This window comes from Ursus americanus, chromosome 10, assembly GCF_024610735.1.
Source record: "Ursus americanus isolate L20-20 chromosome 10, mUrsAme1.1.p, whole genome shotgun sequence".
NCBI lineage: Eukaryota > Metazoa > Chordata > Mammalia > Carnivora > Ursidae > Ursus > Ursus americanus.
Genome location: NC_142136.1, coordinates 49,892,593 through 49,909,218, shown reverse-complemented (window position 1 = coordinate 49,909,218; position 16,626 = coordinate 49,892,593). Strand labels below are relative to the sequence as shown.

The 16,626-nt window shown below is 37.8% G+C and overlaps 1 protein-coding gene and 1 pseudogene across 6 annotated transcripts in view; both read left to right on the top strand.

The window, feature by feature from the left end:
* Window positions 1-16,626, top strand: part of ELF1 (E74 like ETS transcription factor 1) — a 102,455-nt gene that overhangs the window by 50,712 nt on the left and 35,117 nt on the right. For 5 of the 6 annotated variants that reach the window (XM_087865111.1, XM_045811054.2, XM_045811056.2 and 2 more), the window contains one exon: window positions 7,117-7,416. In XM_087865111.1, the coding sequence (XP_087721237.1) occupies window positions 7,345-7,416 (72 nt within the window). In that variant the 5' untranslated portion in view covers window positions 7,117-7,344. Of the gene's footprint in view, window positions 1-6,280; window positions 6,517-7,116; window positions 7,417-16,626 lie in introns of those variants that run through there. The other variant, XM_087865110.1, reaches the window with a different exon arrangement.
* LOC123801104 (keratin, type I cytoskeletal 18 pseudogene) lies at window positions 11,799-15,402 on the top strand (annotated as a pseudogene).

The window sequence follows — 16,626 nt, the reverse complement described above, 5'->3', positions numbered from 1 at the left end:
AAAAAGTTCTAGGTACTTCAGTTGCCCTTGCCCCCCCACCCCGAATTGCAATGAAAGGTGCTTTAGCCAGAATAGCTGTTTAGAAGATATTGGTGGTAAATATATATATGTGGTACTTGTATGGATTTCAAAGACAGATTTTTAAACTTCTAAGTTTTCTAAAATTCCTTGACTATTTAAAATAAATTAAAAGGTAAGGATATTTTCTCTTTCTTTCTTTTTTTTTTTTTTTTGAAATACTTTTTTTTTTAAACTAAAGTATGAGAACCCTGAATACAGTGGGGAATGATTTATTCCTCTTGTGACATTAACTTGTATTTTTGTAACTTCTGTGTTGTGTATCGAGTACATGAGTTAGGCCTATAGAGTGAGATTTATTTTACAAATGATGCCCCTTTTTTTCTTTCTTTCTTTTCAGTAGGAACTGAGAGACCAACTACCCTTATTTGGGAAAGTTCAAATCTGGTTAATTAACTGTAACTACATTTTGGTGTGTTTTTTAAATCATTTTTTCCATATTTACATTTTTAAAAATATAAGTGATAGAAATACTGAATTCCAAGAACTAGCAAGAATATCAGTTAAAATTTATTTTAAAGTATTTTCATGAATTATTAAGTTGTGGTAGCTTTTTATAAAAGGCTTATTAATGTTTTCACTTTCTTGGCTGAGTGAAGATAAAGTAAATGGTACGATGTGATAGAGCTTGGGAAAGAATAACAATACTAAAACTTTAAGATTTAAAACAATAACAGAAAAACCTACAAACTCCTCTACTTAAAAGTTGTTCCAGGTAAAAATATGATTAAAAGTGATTTACCACAAATCAGAAGGTTTTATGGAATGGTGTAGAGATCTTTGCTGCAGATCCTTCTGTAAAAGATTTCTTCTTTTCCTCTGCTAAAGAATAATACTGATGACATTTATTAATGTAGATATAGGGGCATGAGTAGAGAGTGGGGCTGGGAATGTGGGCCTCTTTGGCTCTTTTGCTTTCTTTCCTGTCTTTGTGACCTTGGGCAAGTCAGATTGTGCTAGGCCCAAATTCTTTCGTTCTTCAATGACTGTGTTGTTTTAGGTAATCCTTAGATTATTTTCAGCTTTAAAATTGTGCGACTCCACACTTTTTATTTATTTTTATTTTTTTTTTTTAATGATTTTTTATTATATTATGTTAGTCACCATACAGTATATCCCCGGTTTCTGATATAAAGTTCGATGATTCATTAGTTGCGTGTAACACCCAGTGCACCATGCAATACGTGCCCTCCTTACTACCCATCACCGGTCTATCCCATTCCCCCACCCCCCTCCCCTCTGAGGCCCTCAGTTTGTTTCTCATAGTCCATAGTCTCTCATGTTTCATTCCCCCTTCTGATTACCCCCCCTTTCTTTATCCCTTTCTTCTCCTACTGATCATCCTAGTTCTTATGTTCCATAGATGAGAGAAATCATATGATAGTTGTCTTTCTCTGCTTGACTTATTTCACTTAGCATTATCTCCTCCAGTGCCGTCCATGTTGCAGCAAATGTTGAGAATTCGTTCTTTCTGATAACTGAGTAATATTCCATTGTATATATGGACCACAGCTTCTTAATCCAGTCATCTGTTGAAGGGCATCTTGGCTCCTTCCATGATTTAGCTATTGACTCCACACTTTTTAGATTGAGAATGGGCAGGCCCTGGGACTATTGTATAGAATTTATCTTGGTACTACTGATTTATTATTTTCATTTCTTCTGGAAGCTAATGTGTAAAGCATTCTATCATATTAGAAAACAAATGAAAAAGCCTGACTGTGGTATATCACATAAGAATCTTAGTCATTACAGTTTATGAGTTTATTGCTTGCTTCTCATTTTAATCTGCATGACTTCTCTTCTTTTCTCTTACTTATTTGATTACCTTTCATTTCTGTTGTATTTCTTCTAAGATAATGGTTTTTCCAAATATGCTTGCTTTTCTCGTGATGGGTATGTCTGTATGTTGAAAAGGGCCTTTTATTAGGTTACCACTTCATATAAAAATACTTCCTGTCCAGATACCTGCATTTGGCATCTGGAGTTACTACAGAATTCCAGTTCTTTAGATACTTTCAACTTTATAAACGTGCGTATATACATAGACATAAGCACTGTCTGTACTTTATTAAAGGTAATCTTTCAAGCATCCCATTGCCCTAAGCTGTGTATTTTACCTCCTTTGGGCTAGAATTGCTTAATCTAAAACATTTTTGTCATACCTTTTATTTACTAATTTTCATTTTGAGTGTAATGAGTTGATGGCCTGGTAACTTCCAAAGGGTAGCAGTGATTTGTTTTTAAATATCATTATGAATTAATAGGTTTTTAGACCCTTGTGTATAAAGACCTTTTGAAGGAAACTTAAATTTGCATTTAATCAGGGATGAAGAAAGCAGATGTGAGAAGTACTAAAAACTGATTTTGATCGTCATGTTTATATAACTGAAATATTTTATAATAAACTAAACAAAAATAAATTGAGTTGGTTGTAGTAGCCATCAGTGCGGCTGAGGATTTTGTGTTTACAATCAGTAAATTCATTTTGTTTGGAACAGGGGCATAATGGAACTCTGTGTTAAGGGAAACATGCCAGACAGGGTGAGGTCTTAGCCTAGAAGCAGCTGGATTTATCAAGTAGGTGCCAAGTTTTCAGGCACTGGAATAGAATTATACTTTTGTTGATAATGGGCTATATAGTATTCTTTGTTGGAGTCTAGCAAGTAGCTGTGGTCAAGGAGACTCCCAAGGAGTATGGAGATGAGACTTAGGGAGTAATGAGGTACGTGGCTCGCACCTGTTACCTGTCTCCCGCATTGTACTGAGACTGTGATGAAGTTATTTTTATGGAACAGAAGTTATGTGCCAGGCATTCTGTACATGGAATTTGCACCCCATCTTCACAGCAACTCTAGACGTTGGTGTAATATATTGTACCTATTTTACAGAAAGGGGAGTCGGACACTAAGTAACTTGTCCAAGGTCACAGTGCAGAAGATTCAGATCCAGGTGGTCTGACTCCAGAGCTTGTGCTCTTCTAACTGTTTTTGCTTGCTTTATAATTTGACCTTAAATCTGCAGCTTATTTTGGTGATAAAAGATTAGGAACCTTATTGTTGAGACCCTCCTGTGGTATATCTCCTGGAAGGAGAAGAATATGATCCTGACACAGTTGAAAGACATGAGAGCCAACTTGGGGAGTTTACTCTTTCGTGGATGCTCAACTAGACGACCGCTCGAAGTTGAGCAAATAAGTTAACTGTTTATGCGTATGTTGGACAAACAGTCCAACTGAAATATAATTTCCAAGTGAAATGTAATGTCACATATTTTTTCTTGTTATTTTATAAAGAATAAGTCACACTTTGAAAATGAAATAGGTTTGAGAATTACTAATGAAGCAGAGTGTTCCTGAATATCATATGTATAGTTAATGGTTATAATACATACAGTTAACTGAAGACCTTCTAATTTGTTAGGGTAAAGCAAAAAAAAATTTTTTTTCTCTTCATTCTGAGTACCCATGTCTTTTTCATACTAGAGCAACTTTGAGGAATAAAATGCTAAGTTCATTTGGGACATGTTTTAGACACTTTCAGGGGCACTGATGTGGACTTCTCTAACAGTTTAGGGAGTGGATTTGGAGATCAGGAGCTGAACTCGGGATGGAATCCCCCCCCCCCCAATTTGATGCATATATGTATTTACTTAGAAATCTGTGTTTCAAACTATTAGAGCACAAAGGATTTGGGTAGATTTAGAGGCAAGGCTGTGTACTGTTGCCCTGGACAGAATCCTGATTTAGGAGGTGAGGGATCTCATTGCAGTTGTGTTATGCCTTCCAATGGTGAGACCTCGGGCACAGGGACTCAGTTTATTCATGAAAAACTGAAGCATTGACCTAGATGTTCAGTCTCATCTATTACTGAAAAGATTGTGATGCAGTGGGGCTTTGTTTTTTAAGTATCTCTAATATGTATGGGAGAATCAGAAACTGTCTCCCCAAGACCCATCTTGGTGCCGTAGGCTGTGTAACTACTGAGAGAAGGAGTGGGAAAGAAAGAAGACAACAGGGTCAGAGGCCTGATTAGGCCAATAAAATAATTTCAAAGCTTTTCTTACACATTTTCAGTTTATGAACTTCTGTGTAGAAATGAACAGAAGCTACCCACCAGAGTGAGGGTGTCTCTATCTTAAGTGGCTTAGGGATCATGGACAGTCATTTCAGTTTTGGTTTTATTACTCTTGGTGTTAGTGTATATTGGAAGGTATGGGTATGTTGATTGCTTGTACTTATTTTTGAGATTTTGTATTAACGCATAATAGTGTGGAAATGCTAAAAAAAAAGGTACATGATTGCTGTGGAAAAGAAAGTGAAACTTTACATAGATGTGTTCACATTGGTTACTGGTGGAGTGTCACTTTGTATTTAACAAATAAATGGATTTGGAATGGGCCTTTTGGAATCTAACCTTTTACAGAAGAACTTTTGTTACCAGGAAACATCCCTTGATTCTGTCTATACTTTTCTTTTTAAGATTGTATTTATTTGAGAGAGAGCACGAGCAGGGGGAGGGGCAAAGGGAGAGGGAGAAGCACACTCCCCAGTGAGCAGGGAGCCAAATGTGGGCTCAATCCCAGGACCCCAAGATCATGACCCAAGCCAAAGGTAGATGCTTAACCATCTTAACCCCCTGGTGCCCCAGTATAATCCTTTTTACTATTACTGTGGGCACACAGATTTGGTACGTACAGAAGGAATTTTAGACAATGGTTACTTACCCAGAGAGGTTTTGCTCTATCCTGCTCGCTAGCATATTGCTTTCGAAATAATAGGCACTCAAACAGTTATTCAGTTGAATTAGGGAGACATAATTTTCAAATGTGAGACAGTGTACAGTTAGGGCTAACTTAGTGGACAGTAAGTGCTGTATTTCTTTTTTTTTTTTTTTAAGATTTTATTTATTTTTTCGACAGAGATAGAGACAGCCAGTGAGAGAGGGAACACAAGCAGGGGGAGTGGGAGAGGAATAAGCAGGCTCATAGCGGAGGAGCCTGATGTGGGGCTCGATCCCATTACGCCGGGATCACGCCCCGAGCCGAAGGCAGACGCTTAACTGCTGTGCCACCCAGGCGCCCCAATAAGTGCTGTATTTCTAAATGGAGTGATCCCGATAGGTGGAGGTGTAAGGATTTGGGAGGTTTATGAAAGAAATGGGGCTTGAGTATTGACTGGGAAAGATGTGAATGGATGCTGAGGTGGGAGAGGTATTCTAGGAACGGGGAATAAGAATTTAAGAAGGAAGGCAAGAATGAATACAGTTTGTGTGAAGGACCGTAAGAAGGGGGCGCCTAGATGGCTCAGTCGGTTAAGCAGCCTGCCTTGGGCTCGGGTTATAATCCCAGGGTACCCGGGCTCCCTGCTCAGCCCCGGGGTTGGGGGGGTGGTGAGGTTCTGCTTCTCCCTCTCCCTCTGCCCCTCCTCCCTGCTTGTGTTCTCTCTCTCTCTCAAATAAATAAAATCTTAAAAAAAAAAAAAAAAAAAAGGACCTTAAGAAGGCAAGCCCAGTGCGGAAGAATTAGATTGGGTAATAATTTAAGGGAAAAGATTATAAGTAACGTTTGTCCAAAGCCAAATGTATGTTTTATGTTTATATGTCTGTCCGTGATCAGTTTAGGTTGAAGCATTGTTTTCCCCTCCAGTTATGGTGCATTGCTCAAAAACTACCTGAATGCGCTAAAAATAAAAATGCTTTTCTACTGTTGGAGTTGAGCTCATTATTGAAAGAGGCAGGGTAGAATAGGTGTGGGAGACTGATGGGTTCGAATTCAGTATAGTGAGTAGAAATATCTCTTGAATTGGATTCTTAACCCTTATTTTATTTTGATTCCCAGTTAGGAAAATTACAGTTATCCGTGATGGCCCCTGGAGTCCAGAGTATATAAGGAACCAGCTTTCCTGAAATTAGGAAATTGAATATTTGATTCGGCTGGCACATGCACGTTTAAGTTTTCAGGGAAACCGATTGACCAGCTCAGCATCATTCCCTAACTTGTCTCTTTAAAACTAGAACTGTAAATGCTGTTTCCAAGAATTAGATGTTATTTAATGTGATTATTTTTATAATCTTTGTCTTTTCATATCATATTTGTCGCCATAACCCTATGATGCAGTATTTCATGAAATTGTGATAAATTAAAAAATGTTTCCTTCTACTTTTGTTAGTAGTGGTAACTTTTTTTTTTTTTTTTTAAATAGGCAAACATCTTTGGCAGGCACTTTTTCAGCGTTTCTCCCTCCACTGTGAAATTGTCTTCACTCTTAAGTTGCGTTTCTGTTTTTCTACTATTGTAAAGTGCAGTTCTTTGCATGTTTTAATTTGCCATGACGTGGTCAAGTGCCGTTTCCTTCCTGTTGCTTGCAAGCCTGTGCTAGAGATAAGGGTACATTTCAGTGCATTAAAAAAGAAGCCACTGAAGACGGGCTTAAGCATGGTAAAACATTCTACTTACCAGAAACCTTTTTAAAGAACAGAAAGAATAGACTTTAAGTTTTGTTTATTTTTAAAGGCTCTTAAAATAGTACTTACTAAACTTTGAATGTATTAGATCTAAATTCAAATATATATTAGGCATAAGAGGGATACTGAATAAAGGTTTCTCCTAAGGCAAAAAATATACAGATGAAATTACTCATGGAGTAGCAATTCCTGTGTGGTTTGCTGGGTTACTGGCAAGAAGGAAGTTGTTTATATGTCCTTTATTGCAATTACAAACCTAGTTATTGCTGGGTGGATTTTTTTTTTTTTTTTAAGTATTCGGTACTTTAACTGTAGTTTAACTGGGGCGAGGGAAGAAAGGAGAATGGCTTCACTTTCAGAAATGAGAAGTGATTTTATCTTAGCAGGAATGAAATCTTCGAAGAAAATATGTATCTAACTTAAAAAAAAAAAAGCCTGTGTTCATCAGTCATGTTGATTTTGTTTAAAAACATTACCAAAAAATACGTTGGAGACACTGCCCTCGGTATTTATTGTGATATTCTAAGTGGGGATGATTGCTTTTTCATAACTAACTTAAGCTTCTGTTTTTCAGGCCAAGAAGTTCTAGAGAAGAAAAATTTCAGAAAAATTGCCTCGGTTTGAGTAGAATATCAGTGAACCAAGAAAATTTGAAGCACCATCCCTAAAGAAAACCTGGTATACAGTAACTTCACAGACTTAGCTGAGGGTTTTTTACCCAAATTGGTCACTGGATTCTGCTGCCTCATACTTGAACCTGCTTGGAATTTTTCTCATGTGGATCTAAGGGGAATGCTTTATTATGGCTGCTGTTGTCCAACAGAACGACCTAGTATTTGAATTTGCTAGTAACGTCATGGAGGATGAACAACAGGTATGAGACCCAGAGACAATTGGATTTTTATTAGTTTATTATTATGATTCTTCCATTTGCAGCAGAAAATTATTTACTTTAAAAGACAGTAGGAGAAACTTTGTGATGTAAAAATGTAGATATTAAAAATTTGGTGGTAATTGTGATCCTGTGTATTAAGTACTAGTTTAATTTGTTAAAGAATTTAATCCTTAGCTTTGATGTGGAACAAGGAAGTAATGATTTCAGGGTTAAGCTTGTTTTTTTGTAAAATGAGACCTAACAGTAAATAAAATACCTTAAGTAATTATTTCAAAGTACTTCAGAGTTCTAGAGGACATACCAACAAGACATGTAAATTTTTTTTTTTTTTGTAATACAGGACTGGTGGTTGTATTAGTTGCTTGCAGTTTTGCAGTTTAAATGTATGTGGTTAATTAGTATTTATAATCCTGGGCTAGTTTTTCAAGTGGATGGAAAGATGTTAGCAGTACCATAATCATGCATCGCCTCAGTCCAAAGCACGTGATTCTGACGAAGTCACTTAACTTCTCCAGGTCTAGCTAGATTGCATCGTCTGTTGAATGGGGGGATTGAACTGAAGAATTTCTAAATTGGCTTTCACTGATGTTCAGTGATGTTCCAGTTACTGTTTCTAGAATGAGAAGAAGATCCAAGAGACATTGAGAAAAGGATCTAAATTAATTCTAGTCTCCCTGCCCCTCTGCCCCACCTCCACTTCAAGGGGGAGACGCTAGGGGTTCTTGGGACTTTATAATTTACTTCATTTTAAATAGGTTATGTGGGAATGTAAGACATGATTGATGTGGGAGAAATGCTGTGTTAGACTCAGTGTACTGGCAAAAATATTTTGAGGACCTTTAGGCTTAAAATATGCCTGATAAATTGATTTAGATACTATTTGAAATAAGCCTAATTCCAAATATCTAACGTTAATAGGCCAGTTACAATGTATCATACTTTTATTCTAGAAACATAGTTATGACAGATAATAAAATTGATTCTTACTTTGGGCAGGGCATTATAATTTGTTTGCTGTTTGTATTGTCTATTGAGACGACAGGATTAAAATTTTCTAAGTAAACCTACAAAAGATGAGAATTTGCATTGAGGTACCTTTAAATCAAGATGAGCTTTGGCTGGGAAGGAAAAAAGTTTGAGGAAGAGGATTGCTTGGTCCCAATTAAAAATATTAATAGGTACATGGATTTAATCTAGAGACAATAGAAAAGAAGTTTTAGGAAAGAAAGTATTTTGAATTTGTTTTTAAACAGGGTATTTGTACGTTAAGGTTTGCAAACTGTATGTTTACTGCGCAGCCCTCTTGATGAAAGAGTCCAGGCTCAATATAGTGAGGTTTGTTCTCTATGTGGCCACAGAGGACCGGGCTCTAGGCCATTCACTGGTATGCTCTAGTGCAGTGGCTTTGACACTCTCCTGACCGTGAGAAATACATTTTACGTTATGGTGCAGTATTCCTGCATGTGTCTACATTGCCTTAAAACTAGTTTTGCACTTATCTTTAATATGCGTGATGTGCTTAATTTATCTCAGAGAGGTTATTCATGTCTTTGGATAGGGAAATGATGCTCTTAACATCAGAGTGCACATACATGTTTTTTCTTGTTATTTTCATCAAAATGAGTGTATATATTGGCATATATATTAGTTTTGTTCAGGTATTATTATAAGGACTTTACGAATATTAAACATGAGGCAAATAGTATTATCCCCATTTTACGATGAGGAAAATGAGACAGAGAGAGGGTAAGTGATTTTCTTAATCCTACAGCTAGTCAGTAGCGGAGTTGCAATTTGAACCCAAGCAGTTTGACTCTCACTAACGATACTCTTGCATTGAAGTATGCCAATATTACTGTATTATAATCAATGTCAAAAACTGGCGGGTTTAGAGCTTTCCAGTCTATGGCCATGAGCGTAGCAAACCTAACTGGTTCTATGGGGGTGGATCCTGTAGTGACGGTCTTACTATCATTAGCATTTTATCTAATCTGTCGTTCTACTTCCTTGTTTGCCTGTTAGGTTTGTGGGGTTTTTTTTTTTTTAAGGTTTATTTATTTATTTTTAAAAGACAGAGAGAGAATGAGGTGGGGGGGAGGGGCAGAGGGAGAAGCAGACTCCCCACTGAGCAGGGAGCCTGATGTGAGTGGGACTCCATCCCAGAAACCCAGGATCATGACCTGAGCTGAAGGCCGATGCTTAACCGGCTGAGCCACCCAGCTGCCTCATTAGATTTGTTTTTGATTTTAAAAGTAATAACATGCCGATGACAAAAGAAGACACCTAATATAAAAATATATAAAATGGTTCTTTACCCTTCCTGCCTAATCCATTTCTCCCCAGAAGACACTATTATTACCTATTTGATGTGAATTGTTAGCCAAAGGTCTAAACAAGAGAGCAATATATGTACATACAAACCTACATAAAGAGGTTGTTTTTAAGATACAAATGAAAGTATGCTAAACCTTTTTTGTGACTTGTTTGTTTTTACTTAATGTAAATATGTGTGTATGTATGCTGGCTCTCCATCATTTATTTTATCTACATAACGGATGGATCATTATTTATTTTACCGATCTTTGATCATGGACAGTTGGTTTTTACCAGCGTTTTGCTATTATAAACAATATTGCAATGAACATCCTCATTAAGAGCTCAGATACTAGAGTCAGAACACCTGGGTTTGAATCCTCGCTCCACTGCTTATTACCTCCCTGACTTTGGACAGATGACTTACGCACTCTCTGCTTTGGTTTCCTTATCTGCAAAATGGGGATGATATTACCAGACCCTATATTGTAGGGTTGTTGTGAGAATTAAATGAGTTGATGTATATAAAGCTTTTAGAACCATGCCTGAGCACTCTCATTTTGTTACTATGCACGTGCGTGTATCTTTGTACACTTGTATGATTATTTCTATAACATTTCTAAAAGTAAGTTTACTGAGTTTACTAAAAGCATAAATACTACCAAATCATTCTTCAAAAAGTCTGTATCTGTTTCTACTACCACTAACAGTCTATTTCCCAAACTGTCACTAACAGAAAGCCTTTTTTTTTTTTCCTTTTGGTCGGTCTTTTGGGTGAAAATCACATTTTACTCTTTTAATTTGCATTTCCTTGATTACTAGTAGTGAGATTGCTGGGTTGTTCTTTAAGTTTATTTACTGTTCATTTGAATTTCCTTTGAATTACTTATTAATTTTCTTTTGCCCAGTTGTTCTTTATATATTACAGATAATGCATTGTTTTCTAACTCATTCATTGTACAGTTAATGGTTAGCTTTCTTTGTGACACACAGTGCAAATATGTTTTTCCTACCTGGTATCATCTTTTAACAATATAATATCTTGTGCCCTATAGCATTTCACTTATATATGTCATAAAATCAACCAGTATATCCTTTGTTTGTTTGTTTGTTTCTGCTTAGAAAAGCTTTCCTCACCCTAATATAATTAAATACTCTTTTTATATTTTCTTCTAGTTTATGTGTTTAACTCCTCAGTACGTAATGGAATGTATTTTTATAAAATGTGAGGTATAGGGATCTGACAACTGCCTTCTCCCACCAATGGGGATGTTGGCCCTTCATGATTTGTTGAATATATTATGATTTCCACACTAAGACTGACATCTCTGTTATATACTAAATTACCACTTTAGTTTTGAACTTGCTAGTGTATTTTATTCCATTTAACTGGTTTTTATTATGCCAATATCACATTGCATTAGTATCAATTTATAGATTTGACATCTGATAAGATATTCCTTCCCCTGCATTAAAAAAAAAATTGGTATAGCGTTTTGGATGAATTTTAGAATTAGCTTCTTAAGTTACATAAAACTCTGTTGGGATTTTAACTTTTCAAATTTAAAAGTATTTGTGTCTTTTAAAATAATTCTGTTGGGGGTGCCTGGGTGGCTCAGTTGGTTTAGCAACCAACTCTTAATTTTTTTTTAAGTGAAATTATTTTTTTTATATTTATTTATTTATTTATTTTATAATTTTTATTTTGTTACATTAGTCACCATACAGTACATCCCCAGTTTTTGATGCAATGTTCCATGATTCATTACTTGCGTATAACACCCACTGCTCCATGCAATATGTGCCCTCCTTAATACCCATCACCGGCCTATCCCAATCCCCCACTCCCCTCCCCTCTGAAGCCTTCAGTTTGTTTCCCAGAGTCCACAACTCTTAATTTTGACTCAGGTCATGATCTCAGGGTCTTGGGATCTAGCCCCATGTCAGGCTCTGTGCTTAGTGGGAAGTTTGCTTGAGGATTCTCTCTCTCCCTCTCCCCCTCCTTTCACTCTCGTGCGCTCCCTCTCTCTTCCTCTTTCGCTCTCTCTCAATAAATAAATAAATCTTGTAAAAAATAATTCTGTTTTATGATCCTGTATTGGTTCAGTTGGTTCTTTACAAAATCACTGTTTGAAGGCATCAGATTAGAATACATTTCCTGTTTTGAGTTATGGTCTGTGGTTATAAATGTCATCTAAAGAAACTGACACCATTAATGTCTCGTTGCCACCACCTCGGTCATTTTCCCTTGTATTGATTTGTACTCTTTTCAAAATTGCTTGGAAGAACTCCTTTGGGCAAAGATGGGTATGGGGGGATGGTAGTGTTGGAAAGGAAACACCAACATTATTGGTGCTGACAAGCTGCTTTTAAAAGTTTGCTCTCAATGTCTCTTCAGAACTGGGAGTATTTGTAGCTGAGAATGAAGCATTTCTGTGGGAGAACAATACTATCAGTATTGAGTTGCAGTATGTACTTTTATTTGAAGGTGCCTTGGTTTGACCTTATTAAACAGGTGTAGTTGCCTGGGGAATGAATGAGAATAAGAAGAAATCTGAAGGCTGTGGATATGAGTTTCTAAAGAGAAGGAAACTTGACGATATGCTCATATAGTCCAGAAGTTAATTTAATGAAAAACAGCTGGTAGTTTAATGCATTTTGTAATTTTGACCTATCATTACATTATATGTTTTTTCAGTTGTTGGTTCTAAAAGTAGAACCTAGCAAATCATAGTTATTTATGCTTAACAGACTTAGCTCACCAGGGAGAAGCTTGGTGACAAGCATGGGAAAGTGAAACAAATATTTTTATAGAATCCTATCACAGTATAAGAAGGTGGTCTTATGACATTCCTTAGGGTATAAATTGGTTTGCTCTGTTATTCCTAGAGGCTAAAGGCTAAACAGTGCCTTGCCGTCTTTTTAACAAGATACCCAGTAATTCTCATGCAGTGTTTGAGAATCGCTACATTCTAACTTTGGGAAAGCTTCACTGTGGAAGTTACATTAGAACTGCGTTTTGCAGGAAGGCTCAGTTTATCTGACAGAATGAAGGAGCAGAAGTGTTCTGGGACAGTAGACTGTACCAAAACCTTTGATGGGTGTCTCTTAACTATATAGTCAATCTAACCACCTTAACTTATGGTTAGAAGCTTTTCATAGTGTGACTGTTCCATGCACTTTTCTTTCTTGTACTCCATTAATTTTGCCAGCCTATTGTATAATTTCGCCAAGTGCCTTCCTGCTTGATCTCCCATATTCATACCTGTTGCCTATTTAAGTTCTAATCTCTTTCAAGATCTTAGGACAAAACCTACTAATTCCAGGAATTTATCCTAAAATCATTACTTCAGGAATTAACAAAGTTTACCCTGTTACTTCTACATCACTTATTGTCACTGTCACACATTTGCCAGGTTAAATTTTCCATATATACGTTAATGATTTTCCCAGATAAATGCTAACTACTTGAAGAAAGGGATTACTTTTCCCCTTCCACTTAATATCTTCCAAGGCATTTAACATCATTCATAATACCTTTATTGGTTGAGTCTTCCAGATTTTCTTCCTCCTCTTAATCCTGTCGGTAAAATGATGTGGGATATGGATGTGCTCAGTTAAGGCCCTTATCACATCAGAAGACTTTTGCCCCAAACTCTCTCGACTACAGTATATTTTTTTCTGGGACCTATTTGTCCACTTTCTCACTTAGTGCATGGGCAGTGTGGCCATATCACCACAATTCTAAGACCAGAAAGAAATGAAAATAGATGAGTGGCCTGAGCCTGAGTCCTGGCCTCTTGTCTTCCTTCCTGAACAGCATGAACTTTACCACCCACTCCACTTTTTCCTCCAGCTGTTGGTTCCCTGAGCTCTGTGTAATTGCCCAACCACTGGGTCCCACCGGTGAGCAGTGCAGCCGCCAGCATCTATGCAGACGCCTGGGGGCTCAGGCTCCTGGATCTCTGTGTCCCATTCCACCAGCCAGCAGGGTAGCTGGGGGTCCAGAGGCCTGGCCACCAGGTTGGCTGGGGGCCTGGCAGGCATAGGGGGATCCAGGGTGAGAAGGAAACCATGCAAGACCTGAATGACCACCTGGCCTCCTACCTGGAGAGGGTGAGGAACCTGAAGACTGATAATCAGAGACTGGAGATCAAAATCCAGGAATATCTGGAGAAGAAAGGATCCCAGATCAGAGATTGTGGGCATTAACTTCAAGACCATCTAGGAGCTGAGGGCTCAGATCTTTGCGAAATCTATGGACAATGCCCACATTGTTCTGCAGATTGAAAATGCCCACCTTGCTGCTGATAACTTCAGAGTCAAGTGTGAGATGGAGCTGGCTATGCACCAATCTGTGGAGAGTGCTATCCATGGGCTCCGCAAGGTCCCTGATGACACCATTGTCACTCGGCTGCAGCTGGAGACAGAGATCGAGTTTCTCGGGGAGCTGCTCTGCATGAAGAAGAACGATGAGGAAGAAGTAATGGGTCTACAGAACCAAATTGCCAGCTCTGGACCTTGGCAAGATCATGGCAGACATCCAGGCCCAGTATGAATAAGCCGGCTCAGAAGAACTGAGAGGAGCTGAACAAGTATTGATCCCAGCAGATTGAGGAGAGCACCACAGTGGTCACCTCACAGACCACTGAGATAGGAGCAGCTGAGATGACCCTCACGGAGCTGAGGTGTGTAGCCCAATCCTTGGAGATCAGCCTGGACTCAGTGAGAAACCTGAAGGCCGGCTTGGAGAACAGCCTGAGGGAGGTGGAGGCCCATTACATGATGCAGATGGAGCAGCTCAGTGGGGTCCTGCTACACCTGGAGTCAGAGCTGTCCCAGACCTGGGCAGAGAGGCAGCACCAGACCCAGGACCACAAGGCCCTGCTTAATATTCGGTCAGGTTGGAGGCTGAGATCTCCACCTGTCACCTGCTGGAAGATAGGGAGGACTTCAGTCTTGGTGATCCCCTGGACAGCAGCAACTCTTTGCAGACTGTCCAGAAGACCACAGCCCACAGGATTACGGACGACAAAGTAGTATCTGAGACCAATGACACCAAGGTTCTGAGGTGTTGAGGCAGCAAAAGCAGGGTGCCCTTTGAGGAGTGGGAGGCTAATTAAAAGTTCAGAGGTAAAAGAGAAAAAATGAATATGGATGAGATTGTTGCATAACGTAGGACATAGACTAGAGGAGGTCCATGTGAAACATTCAGTGATAAATTTTAGTTACTAGTGTTTACTGAGCATTTTGTTCTATGCACGGTGCTATGCACTTTACAAGGATTACCCTATTAATTCTTGAAACAATCTTAGGAAGTAGGTACTTTAATTCCTACTTTACAGAAGAGTCAGGTGAGGCTTAGAGAAGGAGAGCAACTGGCTTATAAGTGATAAAAGTGGGAACTGCCACCCAGCTTGTGTCTTCAATGACTGTATGTGAATAATGCCAGCCACCAATGCATGCAAGTGGTAAAAGAGTGGTTTTAAATGTGGAAGAATTATTATTCTTTGCATTTATGATTTTAGCAAAAAAGAAAATGTTATACATTCTAGTTAATTTGTTAATGTAATTACAAATTTATAGTCTTTGTGCCCTGATATACCTGTGTATACCTTAAAAAAAAAAACCCAGCTTTATTGAGATATAATTTACATACCATATAATTCAACTATTTAGACTGCAATTCTGTGATTTTAGTATATAAACAGAGTTGTGCATCTGTCACCATAATCAGTATTGGAACATTTTTGTTATCCCAAAAAGAAACCTGTACCCCTTAGCAGTCATGCCCTATTCTCCCCAATTCCCACACCTTGGCAACCACTAATCTACTTCTTGTCTCTGTGGGTTTGCCTGTTCGGGGACATTTTGTATACATTGGGTCATGCAGTATGTGGTCTCTTCTGAGAGGCTGACTTCTTTTACTTAAACGTAATGTTTTCAAGGCTGATCCATATTGTAGCATGTATCCGTACTTCATTCTTTTTATTGCTGAATAATATTCCATCGCCTGGGTATACTACATTGTATTTATCCACTCTGTATATTTTTCAGAAGAATACTATTTTTTTTTTAAATGAAGTTCGTGTTGGTCAGTTTTTTGTCAGGGATGGAACTGGCCATCTCTGTTCTCCCAGAAAGTACTCAGTCTCTTAAAGTTACCTCCTGGGTGAGTAAGAAAATTAGTACCTCTTTAATGTAGCTCAGTTTAGCTACATGATCTTGAAAATTTTTGCCTCCTTTCTGTTTTACTTATTAACACACATAAAGGAAAGATAAGTCATTATATGAACAGATAGTATTACTGGCCTCCCCCCCCTCCCAAGCCAGAGTCACCTTCAACACTTTTTCAAGAATATTGGTGAAAAGATAATGTCCTTTGGTTTACTAAAGTAAAAAGAAAACTGATTATTACAGGTTTTTTAGAGTGTGGATTTAACAAAGTGATGTCCTCAAATAATGTTCATAAATCTGATATGTCTAATATTAAATAAGTTAGTATATAGGCAGAGTTTTTTTCTTTTTTCTTTTCTTTTTTTTTTTTTTTTTTTTTTTTTGACACAGTAGCCAAAATTCTCAGTATTAGGGCAGTTCTTTTTTTGGAAAGAATTACAGTGTAATGACTGGTCATACATTTGTGAGCTTACCTGTTTCATCTGTTCCCACCTAATGAGACATTGAGAGAAAGAGCACTGCACATGTGAGGCGGGATCAGGGAAGTCATCCTGGAATTGTAGAGACTGGACTGAGGGAAGGAGAGTTTTCCTCTCCTAAAAGGTGATATTTTAGGTGACAATTTAAAGATTTATTATGATTTATGGTTTCGTATGACTGTGCACCTCTGTCATTCCACTTTATTTCCTGGTATGGGGA